Raw genomic sequence first — 20,160 nt, 5'->3', positions numbered from 1 at the left:
AATTTGAATGCCCCAAAAGGCTCATGCTCTTATCAAAATCTTGAGGTTTAAATACCCATCAAACCTTTCCTCTACAATCAATGTGGGATTGGTAGTTATACACAGTTCCCAATACCTCTTCATGTGGTCAACTTTATGAGATAATTTCTCATTCAATTTTTAATGGTTTTTAGTCATTCTTTCTGTGGCATAAAGACCTTGTTACAAAGAATCTAAACCCATTTAATCCCACCTCAACCAATGGTTGGGACCTACTTTAATTCCACATTAAAGTTACCAAAAACCCATTTTTCCAATAGATTTATAGGAAGACACTTCTCGTTGACGCTCCTCTTGAAGCACCAATGAATATGCTTGATTAACAGAGGGATGTGGATCCATTGATAGAATCTGTCCTCGAATTTCCAAATACGATTCATTGAGACCCATAAGGAACTTCATAGCCCTCTGTCTATGTTGATATTGAAGAGCTTCCTTCATGGCACCACAAGAATAAGAAGGTATAGGACAAAGAGCTGATAATTCATACCAAAATCCTTTTAGCTTAGTAAAATATGTTACCACAGACATGGTGTCTTGAACAATATTGTGAATTTCTCGCTCGATTTGAAATACATATGGGCTGCTCACTTTAGAGAAACGCTCCTTTAATTCGCTCCAAATTTCATGAGCAAACTTACAGTAAATCACACTTATAGATATCTCCTTTGAGATGGAATTTAATATCCATGACTTGACCATAGCATTGCAACGATTCCATTGTTGCAATTCAGCCTCCGAGGAATTGCTCGGCTTTGGTATAGAACCATTAATGAAACTGACTTTGTTCTTTGCATTCATTGCCATTATCATAGCACGACTCCATGTGCTGTAGTTGTCTTTAGTTAATGGTTGAGATATTAAAACCACTCTTGGATAGTCAGAATGATGAAGATATAAATGGTGGTTGGGAATTTCAAAATTGGGTGGAGGTTTTTTTTCTTTGTCTGCCATGGAAACAAATAAAGGAAAAGCTATGAAAGTGTGTTTTGTTGGAATGGACAAATTTTGGTCACTAAGAATTTTGTTGTTTTGATACCAAGAAAAGAAATGAGAATGATGACATAAAAGACTTTATTAATATTTCCATCCCATATGCTCGAATATATATACAAAGCAATCTTGATCATATACCCATGATCAGGCTCATCACATCCACCTGATCTTGAAATTATATCATTTAGTAAAGCTGTACAACAAAATAAGAAAACTATATTTTACATGTGTACTAATTTATAGGCACAAGTCATGTGATGTTGACGATCATCCTTAACAATACAGGTGGTGGTGAGTGAGTGTGTTTGTACTGTTTTCCACTATATTTAAAAGGATTTCCAATAACAACAACAACAAAAAGGTTTTTCGTTATGTATGACTTTACATCTTCATGCAAGGGAGGCCGGACAGAAGAAGTAGATTGTTGGGCAAGAGATGACTTTGTAATGGATTTTAAAATAGCTATTATGAACTGTTGCATAGCTGTGTAGAACCAACATTTCATCTGAGGGGATGCCAAAATAATATCCCTTTCTACATTTATTTTATTCCATTTCAATCAACAAATCAGATATGATTCCCATATCAATTTCATCAAGTGAGAGGATGGATTTTGCACTGGGTATGAATTGGAGCACTACGACTGAGATTGTCCAGGAACTAGGACTTGCAAGACCAACGTAAGTGTTGCTTGACTGCGGTTGGTCAGAAAAACCCCTCCAATGCTAAAGTCAGGAATTCAAGAAGGAATAGTGAGCAAAGAATGTAAAGAAAGTTTTAGTGTAGATAGATTGAATTGTCCTCCAAAGAAAGACGAATGTTACTTTTTGGACCATGTGAAACATTTTGTCATTTATTTGGTAGAAAATTTGTGGCCTATAACATTTTTCAAAAAGTAAAATTCGTCTTTCTTTGGAGGACAATTCGATTTCTTTGCAGTAAAACTTTATTTACATTATTTGTGGACGTCACCCTCATGTGAGACATTTGATCATTTATTTGGTAGAAAATTGGTATTCCTAATATAACCCTTACTTTTTTATAGGCTAACAGGCCTTACTATCCAAGGTGCACATGGAGTAACCACCTCTCATGCCCTCATGCTCAGAACATCATTATACTTGAGTAGAGGGCCACTGATTTGTTGGGCACATCCACCATGTGATGCAAGATCCTTCCCTAATCATTTTATCCAACACTCGGGGCTTGTGATAACATGTAATCCTTTTGTAACCTCTTCATGCTATTTCCAAGGCAAAAGCCTAGAAGTCACCTAGTTTGGACGATCATTCTTTTAGGGAACATACCCTCAAGGTGTTAACCATAGCCTGGTCTTCTTATACTTTGGATGGACGGTGTTAAGTGGATTGTTGAGTTCACCTATGTAGATAGAGGTAGCCACCATTGTTGACATTGGTTGGCACTAGAGGTGCAACTCGGGCGGGTTCGGTCAGGTTGACAAGTTGTCCAAGCCCAACCTAAGTTGTGCTGAGACCTGCCCAGGCTCGAATAGTAACCCGAGGTTGTCTGCCAAAGCCCAACTTGAGTTAAACCCGAATTGTCCAAGTTGCCCAAATTATAAATGAATTTCAATTTTTTTTTCTAGCTACATTATTAAATAATTAAAATTTGACTCTATTTACATTTTTTTTATATAGAAAATCATTAATACCATCAAAACAAATAATTTATGTAATGTAAGAGAGATGCCGTTATACTAGTCTTTACAATTTATAAGTGAAAATAAAAAATAAAAAAAGATTTTATGTTATTTGTATATATAATATATATTCAATATGCTTTAATAATCTAAATTACTTTAATATCATGTAATGACTAATAATTTATATGTAAATTTAATATTTTTATATATCTATATATGTATAATTCGGGTTTCGAGTTGCTCGGGTTGTTTGATGTTTTTGCCCAAGCCCATCCAAATTTAATTTAAGCTTCTGAATTTTTTGCCCAAGCTCGTATCGAATTTGAAAATATCTTGTCCAAGCTCTAAAAAAATTCAAGCTGGGTTTGAGTTGCTCGGGTTGAGCCCGCCCAAGTTGCACCCCTAGTTGGCACAAATGTAGAGAAGTTACCGATTGTTGATAATGGTGAGAAAGGAGCTAGGGAGACAAGCCGTCATAGGGAGGTGGCTAGCCATACCTTTACGTGAGAGAGATATGGGCTGTTGTTTTCAACTCCCTCTATATATTTGAGTTAACTTGCAAGAGGAAATAGGTACAAGAAAGGAAGAACACAAGTGATTTATAAGAGAGTGTATATCTCTTTGAGAGAGAAAAAGCAAAGAGTGTAAGGCAGTAAAAAGTGTGTGAGTTGAGTGAGAGTGTCTCTTCCTTTGTGTAATCTCTATTTGTTTTAGTGAAAATCTCTGGTTCTCTCCGTGGACGTAGGCATTGAGGTCAAACCACGTAAATCTTGTGTCCATTATTATGTGTTTCTTTTCTGATAGGTTGGCCTTAAAACCCAACAATTGGTATCAGAGCTCATGTTGAGCAAGGAGGCAAAACAGAGGCTCAGATACTCTGTTTTTCAAAATTGCCACAAGTTACTTGAAATTCACTTTTGAGCATACTAGGAAAAAGGTATCGACGAGAGGATTCTAGGCCCAAAACGAACAGGCAAAACGGAGGTCAAGGTGGCACACACGCAACGGTCAAAGTTTGGTGCGTAAAGTCAACTCTGAACTAGAGTCCCACTCGTGGCTAGAGATTGAAGATGATCATTTTGTAGCCAATCCAAATACTTTAAATATTTATCTAGGGAAATGATATTAGAAAGGTGAGTTTGGCTTAGTGGTTAAGGCTTGTGGTCTTAACTTTTTGTTTGGAGTTCAAGTCCCACAGACAGCATTTGAAGAATTTTATTTCTTTTTGGGTATAGCTGACATTAGCGCCAACTCACTGTCAGGTCATCAGCCAGTCAGCGCCATGTGTCCTAGCCACGTCAGCGAATTTTCTACGTTAGCATAAAGTTTTAGAAATTGCATATTGGCCCCTGGAAGTTTGGTAAATTGTAATCTGGTCACTGAATTTTTGAAAATTTTCATTTTGGCCTCTGAAGAGGAAGGGAGTGTGTTCCTAGCCAAACATGTTGTTCCGGTTGTAACCGAGGTTAGAATAGTCAAATTCTGAATGATTCTTTTTGTGAAGATCAAAATGGTAGGAAAAGGTACAAGTTTCATGATAAGACCTTTCAATGGTAATAATGACTTTACCTTGTGGCAACAAAGGGTGAAAAACATTTTAACGCGGGAGGGCTTGGTGAAAGCTCTCAACAAAAAGTCCAACAAACCAGCAGACATGGAATATGACAAGTGGGAGGGGTTGAGAGAACTGGTGAACAACACGATCCAGTTATATCTCGGGAACAACACACTCTGAGAAGTCATCAATAAAGAAGATTTGACAGAGCTATGGGCAAAGTTAGAAATGAGGTACAACTCAAAATCCTTGACAAATAAGTTATCTTTGAAGAAATAGTTGCACACGCTTCAAATGTTAGAAGGAGCGAACCTTACAAAACATTTGGATGAGTTCAACAGGCTCACAATGGAGTTGGATACTATCGGGGTGAAGACCAAGGAGGAAGATAAGGCTATTATCTTGCTGGTCTCCTTACCTCCATCATATGAGCATCTCAGGACTACTCTAATGTACGGGAAAGATACTCTTGGACTGGATGAGGTAGTTGCTATACTTATTTCTCATGAAGCGATGAAGAAAAGGGAAAGCGGCAAATACCTAGAAGGAAATGCCATGGTTACATCAGAAAATAATCGAAGCAAAGGTAGGTCCAATAAGAGACGGGGTAGATCCAAATCAAGAAGGCGTTTGCAATCAAGGCCAGGCTACAGAAGAAAGTGCTATTATTGTGATAAGGAGGATTACCTTATCAAAGACTATGCAAAACTCAAGGAGGACAAGGAAAACAAGGAACAAGCAAGCTCATCAAATGTCATAGTTACAGTGAATGCTAAGGATGAGTATGCATTCACAGTTTCGTCAAGTATGACGAAACTTGATTGGATTTTAGGTTCCGGAAGTACATACCATATATGCATGGACAAGAGACTTTTTTCCACCTACCAAGCGAAGGACGGAGGTATTGTTCGGGTGGCTAACAACACTATAAGTAAAATTGTTGGCATGGGAATAGTACGGCTCCGAATGGAAGATGGAAAAATTTTCACATTGGATGGAGTTCGACACGTGCCAAGGCTGAAGAAGAATCTAATTTCCTTAAGTATGCTAGTCTTGAAGGGTTACAGCTTCTCATCTAGTAAAGAAAATATCAAAGTTATCCATGGAGATATAGTGATGCTGCATGGACAACTAGAGGGGAATCTGTACAGACTTGTTAAAGAGGTTATGACAGAAGGAGCTACTGTCACTTACCGAGCAAGAAGTACAAGACACGCGCCGAAAAGACATAAGGTTTAGCAGGCATGGCAACCAAAGTGTACAAGAATGCATGGAGGCAGTTTGAAGGTGCATAAAACGGAGCCATTGCGACCAATATTAATTGAGGAAAGCTCAAAGCAAAGAGACCAAGACAACAAAGCACGTCCCAGGGAAGAAAAGAATTTCTTTTGCTCCTGAATCAGAGACATATTATGATCTCTCCAAGACTAGATGAAAGAGAAAAATGCAATCACAAAGAGTTGCAAAGTAAGCTTTGCATGGCACCCCAGTGAGGGGGTGCAGGGCACTCCAGGCATGGTGTGCTATTATGGATCATCCTATACGGGTGAATGGGGTGATTTGTTGAGTTCACCCATGTGGATAGAGGTAGCAACCATTGTTGACATTGGTTAGCATAAATGTAGAGAAGCCAACGATTGTTGATAATGGTGAGAGAGGAGCTAGGGAGACAAGTCGTCATAGAGAGGTGGCAAGCCATACCTTCACGTGGGAGAGGTATGGGTTGTTGTCTTCAACTCCCTCTATATATTTGAGTTAACTTGCAAAAGGAATAGGTACAAGAAAGGAAGAACACAAGTGATTTACAAGAGAGTGTATATCTTTGTGAGAGTGAGAGAAAAAACAAAGAGTGTGTGGCAGTAGAGAGTGTGTGAGTTGGGTGAGAGTGTCTCTTCCTTTGTATAATCTCTATTTGTTTTAGTGGAAGTCTCTAGTTCTCTCCGTGGACGTAGGCATTGAGGCCGAACCACTTAAATCTTATGTCCATTATTGTGTGTTTGATTTTTGATAGTTCAAGTGAGTTGGCCTTAAAACCCAACATGGACTACACTAGCCTAGTCTCTTTATATTCTGGATAGACCTTCTTCATTGTAGCAGTCCCAGTAGCGTAGTCTATTTGTCACCTTCTCAAGCTCATTTCACATGTTCTTGATATTTGCTTAAGTCTTGGTCAACCATGTCCAACCTAGGCCTGCACCTCTGTTCGATCTATAGCGCCCATCAATCTCAATTTGCAGAGTAAATCAGGCTTGAGTCGCTTGGGGCATTCGTCTTATAACCTTGCTAGGCCCAAGTCACTAGGTCTCTCTCGGCTCGGTCCAAATAAAGAGCTTGACCTGATCTAGGCCTTGCTCTAGTTATATTGAGCCTCTTCACATCACATATTAACTACTACACATTTCTCATTATTTTTTGAATAACAATTTTAGCTCAATTTAGTTTCATAATCCCTCAATTACAACTCAATTTATATAAAGTAATACTAAAAAAAATAAAAATAAATTCAATTTTAGAAAATAATCAATAACTACATATTAATTTCAACACATAATCAACAATTTTAGAGAGATTTCAGCAAATAATCAATGGTTATAAGATGAACTAGTAAAAAATTTTAAAATGTCAATTCAATTCATCACATACATTGAAATTTTGAAAGCGAAAAAACCTCCCAAAATGCTTGGATTATAAAATGGTCAACAAGGTTGGTTTTGACCCTATCTGTCGTTTTGTTCTAATTTGGTGATGTCCGTTTTCACTTTACGCATACAAGAGTGGGTTGTGAAGTTGTGTTATTATTTAGGATCTGGGTTAGAGCTTGTTGGAGTTAATATTATATTATTTAAATTATCAAAATATATGAAAGATATTAAAATATATCAAGATTTCATGATTTGTGCTTATTATGATTTTTTGTATCTTTAATTTATTTCAATTCCTTAATTGAAGAGATTTGATTGTATCTCCCACACTCTCTATATATATACATATATGTACCGTGTAAATAAGGGTATTAAGTTGAGTGAATGAAAGATGTAGCTCATAGAACTTTGTGTGTGTGAATATAGGCTAATATTGGCGAACCATGTTAAACTTATATATTATTTCTTTTAACTTTTTTATTTTTATTATCTCTCCATATTCAACCATATTATCTTATTACAAAAATCAACTTTGCATCAAAGCATACTAAGCCCTAAGCATATTTATCTCTAGAGTGCTTTCTCACTCCACATTTTTTTGTTATCAAGTTGTTTTTTCCTTTTCTTGAGTTGACCACTGATTTGCTAATGTGGTAAGCAAATTTTGTGATTTTTACTTGTTTCAAGACTACTGGTGTATTCGGTAGCAATATTTTGCGATATGCTGAGTTTCTGGCCTATTTGCTTTCATTATTCTCATTCACCATGGGTAACCATTTAGGGTGGTGGTTGTTGATATGATAAGCTATGATTTCATTTTTTTGGGGGCATATTTGGGCCAACTGGTGTGTTTGGTAGCATTCTTTGTGGGACACTGCTTCTCCGAGTCTTGTTTGTTTTGTGATATGCCGTTCTTCCAGTTTTTCTGTTTGTGGTGATTTGCCATTGTTTCGGCCTTGTTGCTTTCTCTCTCTCTCTCTCAGTTGGTTTCTCTTGTCATCATAATTGATTTCATACACATTTATTTGTTGCAAGATGTTGATTCGTTGCCAATGCTCTGATCTCCGAAGTCGTCATTGAAGGGAGTTATTACAATTGTTGTCGTTTTTCGACAACTTAATTGTAGTTGTTCATGATGATCATCATATTTTTGGATTCAATTTGGACACTTCACTTCAACTGTTCTGTGTTCCAATTTGAGAGGGAATGTTGGAGATAAGATTATATTATTAAAGATATGAGAATATATGGAGATCTCATGATTTGTGCTTATCATGATTTTTTATATCTTTGATTTATTTCAATTTTCTTAACTAAAGGAATTTGATTGTATCTCTCACTTTATATATATATAAGGTAAACAAGAGTATGAAGTTGAGGTGAATAAAAGATGTATCCCATAGGACTTTGTGTGTGTGTGTGGATATAGTCCAATATTGGCCGAGCCACATTAAAATTTTTTATTCTTTCTCTTATGTTTTCTGTCTTTATTATCTCCATATTCAACCTTATTGCCTTATTACATAATTCAACTGAGCTTAACCCTCATTCCTCTTCATATGATAAGCCACTCCCATCTTATGATCTCTCTCTCTCTCTCTCTCTCTCTCTCTCTCTCTCTCTCTCTCACACACACACACACACACACACACACACACACAAAGTCATTGCCCCGTTCTAAAACACATCAGTTGTTGTTACCTTTTTGTTTTTTGGCCAGGTTTGGTCCTGAAGCTCATGAGGGGCTTGTAGGCTGGGTTTTTTTTTTTTTTTTTTTTTTTTTTTTTTTTTGTGTGTGTGTGTGTGTAGTTTTTAGTGCTGAAAATGTCTCTTCTTGCATTAGGAAGTGGGGTAAGCACCTTTCGTGGACATAGATGCACAAGCAGCGTATACTTTCACAGGGGCAGGGTTGTCCTCGGGAGGATCATCTGGAGTCACTCATATGCAGTGCAGGGTGTACTTTTTGATGCCTGGCTTGGACAAGTTTGTGCATGTGAGGGAGTCTTCGTGGTAATGTGGCTGGAAACGTGCTCTTGCACATTGAAGTAGTGTTGTCCTTTTATTGTTGTGGGATTTATTGGGTTAATAGGTTTGAATACAGATGTTATCTATTCATATTGATGTTCCAGTGCTCATTTTTTTAAGTACTACATACACGTACTCTTTTTAGTTGAAACATGAGTTATAACTATTTGGAATTGGATAGGAAGTAGTACTACAGAACTATTATTATTTGTTATTTATTAGAAGCATATATTTCCACTTACGAAGACAAGGAAACCACCTTCACTAAAAGAGCAAGAGTAAAATCTTAGAAGACATCCCTTAAACATTACCTAACAGCTTAGCCCTCAAAAGTTTCTCACCCTTTGTGACCACCATTCCAGTGGACGCATTTTGAAACTGGTCTTTGCCCTCCGCGACAAAAGTGTACTCTTCCCGGGCAATTGAGGCAGTTTTGTGCAAGACTGCCCCTGATCCTTGCTGCATTATTGCTGAACTGAGGTGGCAGACTTCCCACCAGAAAGTTGTGATCCAAGAACAAACTTCTCCATTTGTTGGCCATTTTTTGCCCGTATTCCACTGGAATTTGGCCAGAAAATTGGTTGTTCCCCAGATTGATTGCTGTTAAGTTGTCATAAGTGACTAAATTCATAGGCAAATGACCCTGCAAACAGTTACGATACACATCAAGCACCTCAAGCTGTGTAGCTCTCCCAGAATTTTTCATCACCTCCATCATTCAGAAGCTATTAATCGAAAGGTTTACATGATTCAAATTAGGTAATGTGAGGATTTCATGGCTTATTGAACCAGAAAACCTGTTAGCACTCAGATCTAACGCTTGGAGGCTTTTAAGCCTCGCTACTGGTGAAATACTGCCAGAGAGAGTATTGTGGCCTAGTAAAAGTGTTCTTAAGTTTGGAGGAAACTGTGACAAATTCCCAGAGAGGTGGTTCCCACTAAGATCTAAGGTGTCAAGCTGCCATAATCCAATGACTACAGGGATTCTACCAGTGAATAGATTGTTCGACAATTTTAAGAGGGTTAAGCTTCTGAATTCAGAAAAAAGCAGTCTCGGGATTGAGCCGGACAGTACATTGTGTGAAACATCCAGAACCTTAAGGCTCTTGAGCCTATCGATTCTTGGAGGGAGATTGCCGGTGAAAAAATTTTCAGAGAGTGAAAGTGTGGTTAGCTTCACTAGATTGGTAATGGTAGTTGGTATGGGGCGTCTAAAATTGTTCTTGTTGAGGTTAAGTGTGGTGAGCTCTGAGAGGTTACCGATTGCCGGTGACAAAAATCCATCATATCCAGCTTGGTCGAGATTAATTGCTAGTACTCGGTTGCTGCTGCTTGAGTTGTCAACAGGAACTGTGCATAAGATTCCTAGAAAGTGTGGCCCCGGATTCTCGCATGGATCCATCTGAAAGTTCCAAGTTTTAAGAAATGAAGATGCTGGAATTGTGTTGGAATCAATTGCTTGCTTCACGCTGTGAAGAGCATCTATATCCGATTGTAGAGTCACCGACTCAACCAACACCACCAACCATGGAATGAAAATCAAGACTATGGTGATAGGGACTGCGAACAAGCAAAAAGCAGCAAATGTGGAATGCATTGGCCTGGCCATTAGATCAAGGCTACGGGATGCCATCTCAATCTCAATCTCAATCTCAATCCTGCTGGTTACTGGTTTTGGAATTGAATTGGCTCTTCCAAACTCTTAATATTGAGCATTTGGCAAGGAGGTGAAATAAAGATCATTTCCTAGTCTGAATAAATAAAAGCTCATTTCAAGAACCTGTACGTGAAAGATTATTTCAGACTAAAGTTTCAGTGAGCATGCCAAGAAATTGGGGGCATAGAAAATCATATATCCTGAAAGTTGGTTGAAAGCATGGAAAGTGTCGCATGATAGAACCTGTACGTGGAAGACTTTTATCAAATAATATTAGTACCCCATATAATATTATTAAGGCAGTGGCTTCTAATCAAATTTGATAAATAAATAAAATTCGAAATTCATGTTATGGCATTATTGTCACACCCCAAATCCGGGCATGACCGGCCGTGGCCCACAGGGACTTAGCCCAAGGCACACGTAAGCCTAAACACGAATCCAATCACATTGAACAACTGAACAATAGTCCAATAATAAATAACCAAAACTCAATCCAGACATGTCACAATTATAAACGGCAAAATCAACCGCAATCAAAAACCATCCAAACTTATGGGATATAGACAACCCACATATCAAAAATAATCCTAAATGAACTTCGATAAGAATAAATATAAATATGCACAAGCTTGACATAACACTCTAAACTAAAGGAATGCCCTAGAGGTCCATGCAATTGAGTCCCCGCTATGCCATGAGTCCACTCTAAGTCCTTCTAACACCTGGAAGTGATAAAAGCTAAGTCAGCTGATAGCTCAGTGAGTAGCAACATGGATAGTAAATACAGTTTTGAAAACAAGGATAAATTTCAAAATAAGATATATATCACAGAAACTAGATTGGCATACAGTTTGGTAAATACAATCTGTTTCAAAAGAAGGTTCCACAGTTCAACACTTAAAATACTCATGTCTCGCAAGAACATGATAAACAACATTTTCCACTTAAAACAGATTATAACATGAACACCAATAATTTTCTGGGTACCAATAAAAACAAATAATCTGCCACACATTTCTCAGGCTATAAGCCCTGTTGGATCCAATACCGAACTAAGAGTCATCCTCAGGGTGGCACCTGGGCCTTTTCTCAAAGACGATCCGATTGAAGGTCACCTAGTTGTTTTTAAAGGTCTGTTCCTTACAATCGTTGAGCACTAGAGTCATCACGGCCCAACCCGGATCTGTTCCCTAGTGGCCAGAGTCACCACACACAGTGGAATAATTTCCCTGGACTAAATACACACATGGTCCCAATAATCAATACACATCAGTTTTCGCAAAACATGGTGGTTCATCATTATAAACATGAGACCAAAACAAATAGTTTACAGTATGCCAAGTTCATACGTGTTTCAGAAATAATTTGATTCAATTGATAATATAATAATTTATCAAAACAGTTTAATCATGAAACAACAATTTAATTTTTCCAACAGTTCAGGGTAAGGGAACATTTATAAAAATACGTAGCATGAAACTACTCACCTGGAAACGAAATAATATAATCCTCGAATAGAGTATGAAAGTCCAACTAGTGCCCTGAACCAATATGAAAACTACACGTCACTACTAATTTAAAAATACTAAAGAATACGAACCAAGTAACCCCAAACTAAAGTGCACTAACACGGCTCAACCCAACTCACCGTTACTCTTAAATATTACCTAAGTTTATGTTCTTCAAGGTCTAAAATCACCCAAGACATAGGTTCCGATCGAAACTTAATTAATTGTGACTTTAAGATAAAACAGAATTTCAAACAAGCCTTCCCAACCTATTCGCTAACTTTGAAAATTACAAAATCCACTCCACGCTATTCGAAAAATTCCAATAACCTCTAGATATGATCTAATATATCCTAAGTTTCAAACCCAATTGGTTTCACTTGATTTTCTTATCAAAATAATTTTCTACAATTTATTATATCCAAACAGGTTGTTTTCTGCAGCACTTTAAAGAAATTGACGGTTCTCTTAATATACACGAGAAATCAATGCAAGGCCAAAAACATACGAAACTAGTCTCGTAACCGGTTCTAATGACACTAATTTGATAATTTTTGAATTTATACCCAAAGAGAACAACAATCCCGAATTTACTGTTTCGGACTGGTTTCCTGGACAGATTTGAATACCTCAATTTATATGGATTTCGACTCCCAAAAATTATGAAAAAATTCAGATATGCAATTCAATGTGTAATTGATCTACTGTAAAAATTTCAGATTAAAATTCATCCGTTTGATATGGTTTCTTGATTTTTTAAAGTTAGCGATTATGTGCAGAATTTTTTGGACTAAGATTCACACCGATTCTTTATACATGAATTTAACTCCTTAGATTTCTTAACAGCATATATATATATACACAAAATACATACACCTACAATCTCTCCATCAATGAATTAAATAACAATATTATTAGGATAAAGAACAAAGAAAGAAGAGAAGAAAACCTAGGAAGCCACACAGCACAACACACTCAAAGCTCTCCTTCTTGGCTACAACAATAATCTTGATGATTGAAAAACCCCTCTCTTTTCTTCATAAACCCACGGCTGCTAGGGCTGCTAGTGTTGTGGAAAACAATTATAACAAGAGTTAGGGTTTGTGTTTATTTTATTTTATACTAGTGGTGGGCACACTTAGGTCAAATAGATAGATAAATATACAAAATACATATATAAGTTACATGCAACTCAAATGGTAAGAGCCTAACTTATAAATTTTATGGTCTAGAGTTCAAGTCACACCCTCTTCTCTATTTTTTTTTTTTAATAATAAATCTTGCTTCTCAATCAATGACTTTCACCATAAATTTATTTTAGGTTTTAAAAATTAATTAAAAGATCCTCTAATAATATTTAATTTGCACTTAAAGATTCATAAAAAAATATTTGAGATTGTAAAATTATTATTTAATTATTTACTTAATTTTTATATTCGGGTTCTCACATTCTCCCCTCCTAAAAAAAAAGTTTCGTCCTCGAAACTAACCTGAGTAAATCATTAGAATAGATGTGGGTACTTCTCGCGCATCTCGTCCTCGCATTCCCAAGTCGCCTCTTCAACTAGATGATTACGCCATAGTACCTTAACCAATTTAATGACCTTTGTATGCAACCTTTTCTCTTTCGAATCCAAAATCTGAACAGGTATCTCCTCATACGAAAAATCCTCTCTAATCTGAAGTGGCTCATAATCTATCACATGCGACGAACTATGCACATATTTCCTCAGCATAGACACGTGAAACACATTATGCACTCCTGCCAACCTAGGGGGTAAAGCAACACGGTACGCAACCTCACCAACCTTCTCCAATACCTCAAATGGACCAATGTATGTAGGACTCAACTTTCCTTTCTTTCCAAACCTGATCACTCCTTTCTATGGTGATACTTTCAAGAATACCATATTCCCCACATGAAACTCTAAGTCTCTTCTACGATGATCAGCATAACTTTTTTGTCTACTCTGAGCAGTCAATAATCTCTCTCTGATGGTGATAATTTTAATTTTTTTTTTTGTAGCATCCTCCACCAAATCAGGTCGCAACAATTGCCTTTCACCAACCTCATACCAACACAAAGGAGACCTACACTTCCTCACATACAAAACCTTATAAGGAGCTACTCCCCAACTAGAATGATAACTATTATTATACGCAAACTCCATAAGCGGCAAATAATCATCCTAATTACCTCTCCACTCCAAAGCATAAGCCCTCAACGTATCCTCAAGGATTTGAATAGTCCTCTCTGATTGCCCATCTATCTGAGCGTGAAATTTAACCGAGTACCTATAGCTAACTGTAACGCACCCCAAAACTTAGACACAAAACGAGGGTCCCGATTTGACACTATTGACACAGGTGCACCATGCAATCTAACAATCTCCTTCACATACAACTGTGCAAATCGAGCTAGAGAATAGTTCATCCGAACTGCAATAAAATGTGCTGACTTGGTTAATCTATCAACAACAAACCAAACTGCATCGTGGTTACTACTAGTACAAGGTAAACCACGCACAAAGTCCATGGTATCATGATCCCACTTCCACTCTGGTATAGGTAAGGGTTGTAGTTTCTCCGCAGGTTTCTAATATTCTACTTTTACTTGTTGACACCCCAAACACTGAGCCACAAATTCTGCAATATCTCCCTTTATACCATTCCACCAAAAATGTTCATAAAGATCCCGATACATCTTAGTACGTCCAAGATAAATGCTATAACTATAACTAGAACTATGTGCCTCTACCATAATCTCCTTCCTCAAATCACCACCAACAGAAACACAAATTCGACTACGGAATCTAAGCAACCCGTCATCACTAACCACAAAGTCTACATTCTTACCCTCTGCCATCTCTCCTTTAATACGCTCACACTGGGGGTCAATCTCCTGTGCTAAACGAACCTGTTCTCTCAAGGTTGGCTGAACTATCAATTGACTACAATAAGCCCTATCACCAGGCGTAACAACCTCCAGCCTCAAACGTCTCATGTCTTCCACCAAAACAACTCTCAATAGAAAAAGCTGCTACATCTCCAACTGCGACCTTCCTACTCAAGGCATCTGCTACCACATTTGCCTTCCCTGGATGATATAAAACATTCACATCGAAATCTTTTAGTAACTCAAGCCATCTTCTTTGCCTCAAATTTAGTTCCTTCTGTGTCAAAATATACTTCAAACTCTTATGATCAGTGTAAATCTCACATGACTTTCCATACAAATAATGTCGCTAGATCTTAAGAGCGAAAATCATTGTTGCTAACTCCAAGTCGTGCGTAGGATAATTTCTCTCATGTACTTTCAACTGTTGTAACGTATAAGTAATCTCCTTCCTATGCTGCATGGGCACACATCCTAAACCTTGTCGTGAAGCATCACTATAAATCACAAAACCACCACCATCAGTAGATAAGGCAAGGATTGGAACTAATATCAACCTTTGTTCAAACTCTTAGAAGCTATACTCACAATCATCATTCCACTCAAACTTTACCTCTTTCCTAGTGAGGTTTATAAATGGCAAAGCAATACAACAGAATCCTTCCACAAACTGTCTATAATATCCAGCAAGCCCTAGAAAGCTACGTACCTCTATCACAGAAGTAGGTCGTGGCCAATCAACGATTTTCTACCACCTTTGTGCTATCCACAGATACCCTATCTTTACTTACCACATGACCCAAAAAGATACACTGCTCAACTAGAATTCACACTTCTTAAATTTTGCACACAATCTCTTCTCCCTAAGGATCTAAAATACTACCCTCAAATACTGCTCATGCTCCTCTTTACTCCTCGAATAAATTAGGATATCATCAATAAACACTACCACAAATTTTATCCAGTTGGGGTTTAAATACTCTGTTCATTAAATCCATGAATGTGGCTGGTGCATTTGTGAGACCAAAAGGTATCACCAAGAACTCATAATGCTTATAAGGGGTTCTAAAAGCGGTCTTAGGAACATCCTCATCCCTTACTTTTAACTGGTGATAGCTTGACCTCAAGTCCATCTTAGAGAATATCTAAGCTCCCTGCAATTGGTCAAATAGGTCATCAATACATGGCAAAGGACACCTATTTCTCATTGTGACTTTGTTCGGTTCCCCATAATCAATACACAATCTCATAGACCCATCATTCTTCTTCACAAATAACACAGGTGCTCCCCAAAGGTGACATGCTAGGCCTAATAAAACCTTTGTCTAACAACTCCTATAACTGAGTTTGTAACTCCCTCAACTCCAACGGCGCCATTCTATAGGGCACTTTAGAAATAAGTGTTGTGTCAGGGACCAAGTTAATGGAAAATTCTACCTCACGATCTAGAGGAAGTCTAGGTAGATCCTTTAGAAAAACATCAACACAATCACTCACTACAGGCAACTCCTCTAACTTCCATTATGGCAGGTCAATACTCACCACACAAGTTAAGTAACCATGATACCTTTTTCTCAACATTCAGTTAGCCTAAAGGGAAGAAGTAAAACAGATAGAAGACCCTTTCTTATCTCCCTAAAAGAAAAACTCAAGTTGTCCCAACATAGCAAAAACTACCATCTTTCTAAAACAATCAACAGAGGTATGATGCTTGGTAAACCAATCCATCCTCAAAATCACATAAAAATCCTTCATCTCTAAAGAAATCAAATCCACTGGAAAAATTCTACCATCCATTTCTATCTCACAAGATCTACAATCATCCCCTAACACCACTGTTTCTCCCAATACTTCTATTTCACCTAATGGAGTAGACAAGGTAATACAAACATCAAAGGCTCACCAGGAATAGACAGTCAGTGTAGATATCTAGGTGCCAACTCTTAACCTTCAAAATGAAATCAAGAACGATTCAACACAAGCTTAAACAAAACTAACTTAACCAAACACTACTAAGGACTATAGGGACTCGGACCTCGTCTAAATGATGAAATGCAAGGTATGTAACTTGATAAATCTATAGCTCTGATACCACAATTGTCACACCCCAAATCCGGGCATGACCGGCCGTGGCCCACAGGGACTTAGCCCAAGGCACACGTAAGCCTAAACACGAATCCAATCACATTGAACAACTGAACAATAGTCCAATAATAAATAACCAAAACTCAATCCAGACATGTCACAATTATAAACGGCAAAATCAACCGCAATGAAAAACCATCCAAACTTATGGGATATAGACAACCCACATATCAAAAATAATCCTAAATGAACTTCGATAAGAATAAATATAAATATGCACAAGCTTGACATAACACTCTAAACTAAAGGAATGCCCTAGAGGTCCATGCAATTGAGTCCCCGCTATGCCATGAGTCCACTCTAAGTCCTTCTAACACCTGGAAGTGATAAAAGCTAAGTCAGCTGATAGCTCAGTGAGTAGCAACATGGATAGTAAATACAGTTTTGAAAACAAGGATAAATTTCAAAATAAGATATATATCACAGAAACTAGATTGGCATACAGTTTGGTAAATACAATCTGTTTCAAAAGAAGGTTCCACAGTTCAACACTTAAAATACTCATGTCTCGCAAGAACATGATAAACAACATTTTCCACTTAAAACAGATTATAACATGAACACCAATAATTTTCTGGGTACCAATAAAAACAAATAATCTGCCACACATTTCTCAGGCTATAAGCCCTGTTGGATCCAATACCGAACTAAGAGTCATCCTCAGGGTGGCACCTGGGCCTTTTCTCAAAGACGATCCGATTGAAGGTCACCTAGTTGTTTTTAAAGGTCTGTTCCTTACAATCGTTGAGCACTAGAGTCATCACGGCCCAACCCGGATCTGTTCCCTAGTGGCCAGAGTCACCACACACAGTGGAATAATTTCCCTGGACTAAATACACACATGGTCCCAATAATCAATACACATCAGTTTTCGCAAAACATGGTGGTTCATCATTATAAACATGAGACCAAAACAAATAGTTTACAGTATGCCAAGTTCATACGTGTTTCAGAAATAATTTGATTCAATTGATAATATAATAATTTATCAAAACAGTTTAATCATGAAACAACAATTTAATTTTTCCAACAGTTCAGGGTAAGGGAACATTTATAAAAATACGTAGCATGAAACTACTCACCTGGAAACGAAATAATATAATCCTCGAATAGAGTATGAAAGTCCAACTAGTGCCCTGAACCAATATGAAAACTACACGTCACTACTAATTTAAAAATACTAAAGAATACGAACCAAGTAACCCCAAACTAAAGTGCACTAACACGGCTCAACCCAACTCACCGTTACTCTTAAATATTACCTAAGTTTATGTTCTTCAAGGTCTAAAATCACCCAAGACATAGGTTCCGATCGAAACTTAATTAATTGTGACTTTAAGATAAAACAGAATTTCAAACAAGCCTTCCCAACCTATTCGCTAACTTTGAAAATTACAAAATCCACTCCACGCTATTCGAAAAATTCCAATAACCTCTAGATATGATCTAATATATCCTAAGTTTCAAACCCAATTGGTTTCACTTGATTTTCTTATCAAAATAATTTTCTACAATTTATTATATCCAAACAGGTTGTTTTCTGCAGCACTTTAAAGAAATTGACGGTTCTCTTAATATACACGAGAAATCAATGCAAGGCCAAAAACATACGAAACTAGTCTCGTAACCGGTTCTAATGATACTAATTTGATAATTTTTGAATTTATACCCAAAGAGAACAACAATCCCGAATTTACTGTTTCGGACTGGTTTCCTGGACAGATTTGAATACCTCAATTTATATGGATTTCGACTCCCAAAAATTATGAAAAAATTCAGATATGCAATTCAATGTGTAATTGATCTACTGTAAAAATTTCAGATTAAAATTCATCCATTTGATATGGTTTCTTGATTTTTTAAAGTTAGCGATTATGTGCAGAATTTGTTGGACTAAGATTCACACCGATTCTTTATACATGAATTTAACTCCTTAGATTTCTTAACAGCATATATATATATACACAAAATACATACACCTACAATCTCTCCATCAATGAATTAAATAACAATATTATTAGGATAAAGAACAAAGAAAGAAGAGAAGAAAACCTAGGAAGCCACACAGCACAACACACTCAAAGCTCTCCTTCTTGGCTACAACAATAATCTTGATGATTGAAAAACCCCTCTCTTTTCTTCATAAACCCACGGCTGCTAGGGCTGCTAGTGTTGTGGAAAACAATTATAACAAGAGTTAGGGTTTGTGTTTATTTTATTTTATACTAGTGGTGGGCACACTTAGGTCAAATAGATAGATAAATATACAAAATACATATATAAGTTACATGCAACTCAAATGGTAAGAGCCTAACTTATAAATTTTATGGTCTAGAGTTCAAGTCACACCCTCTTCTCTATTTTTTTTTTTTTAATAATAAATCTTGCTTCTCAATCAATGACTTTCACCATAAATTTATTTTAGGTTTTAAAAATTAATTAACAGATCCTCTAATAATATTTAATTTGCACTTAAAGATTCATAAAAAAATATTTGAGATTGTAAAATTATTATTTAATTATTTACTTAATTTTTATATTCGGGTTCTCACAATTATTCTTTTAGTATTGTTATGGCAGTGGCTCTTCTAATCAAATTCATTATATAGCGTTATTCTTTGGAAAGTGGGTTGTTTTTTTTCATCATTTGTTTGATGCACCACCCCTCTGCCATCACCACAACTATTATTCCTTTATTACGACTTCACTATTATAATATTAGACACCTCACTCCTACAATATAAAAATTAGTAGAGAAAACCCAAAAATATTAAATTTTAAATCTCATCTTGTATACATATCATACAACTTATTTTAACTCAACACTGAAATTTTTATCAAATAATTTTTCAACTTAAAAATTTCAATATCAAATTTTTATTACTTGATTTTCAGTTTTATCAAATACCTTCTAATTCTTGCTAACAAAAAATATCTAAAAAGGAAGAATAAGAATGCATAAAACAGGAAAACTAAATATTAATAAGAAAAAAGGATCCTAATAATTACAATATAATCAAGATATTCCTAA

General features: G+C 36.7%; 2 protein-coding genes across 2 annotated transcripts; both read right to left on the bottom strand.

The window, feature by feature from the left end:
- Positions 1-273: 273 nt before the first annotated feature.
- Positions 274-993, bottom strand: LOC145803946 (uncharacterized). Its single transcript, XM_082897327.1, has one exon. The coding sequence runs from the start codon at positions 991-993 to the stop codon at positions 274-276; it is 720 nt and encodes a 239-aa protein (XP_082753453.1).
- Positions 994-9,257: 8,264 nt separating this feature from the next.
- On the bottom strand, positions 9,258-9,635 carry LOC145803945 (uncharacterized). The gene has a single exon (XM_082897326.1). It carries the CDS (start codon positions 9,633-9,635, stop codon positions 9,258-9,260), a length of 378 nt encoding a protein of 125 aa, XP_082753452.1.
- Between the last annotated feature and the right edge of the window lie 10,525 nt (positions 9,636-20,160).

Source organism: Camellia sinensis, chromosome 12 (genome assembly GCF_055761805.1).
Source record: "Camellia sinensis isolate YWXY chromosome 12, ASM5576180v1, whole genome shotgun sequence".
Classification (NCBI taxonomy): Eukaryota; Viridiplantae; Streptophyta; class Magnoliopsida; order Ericales; family Theaceae; genus Camellia; species Camellia sinensis.
This window is presented reverse-complemented; position numbering and strand designations above follow the sequence as displayed.

Coding starts and splice junctions, on each gene's coding strand:
- LOC145803945 (XM_082897326.1), bottom strand. CDS start 9,635: ATGGAGGTGATGAAAAATTCTGGGAGAGCTACACAGCTTGAGGTGCTT.
- LOC145803946 (XM_082897327.1), bottom strand. CDS start 993: ATGGCAGACAAAGAAAAAAAACCTCCACCCAATTTTGAAATTCCCAAC.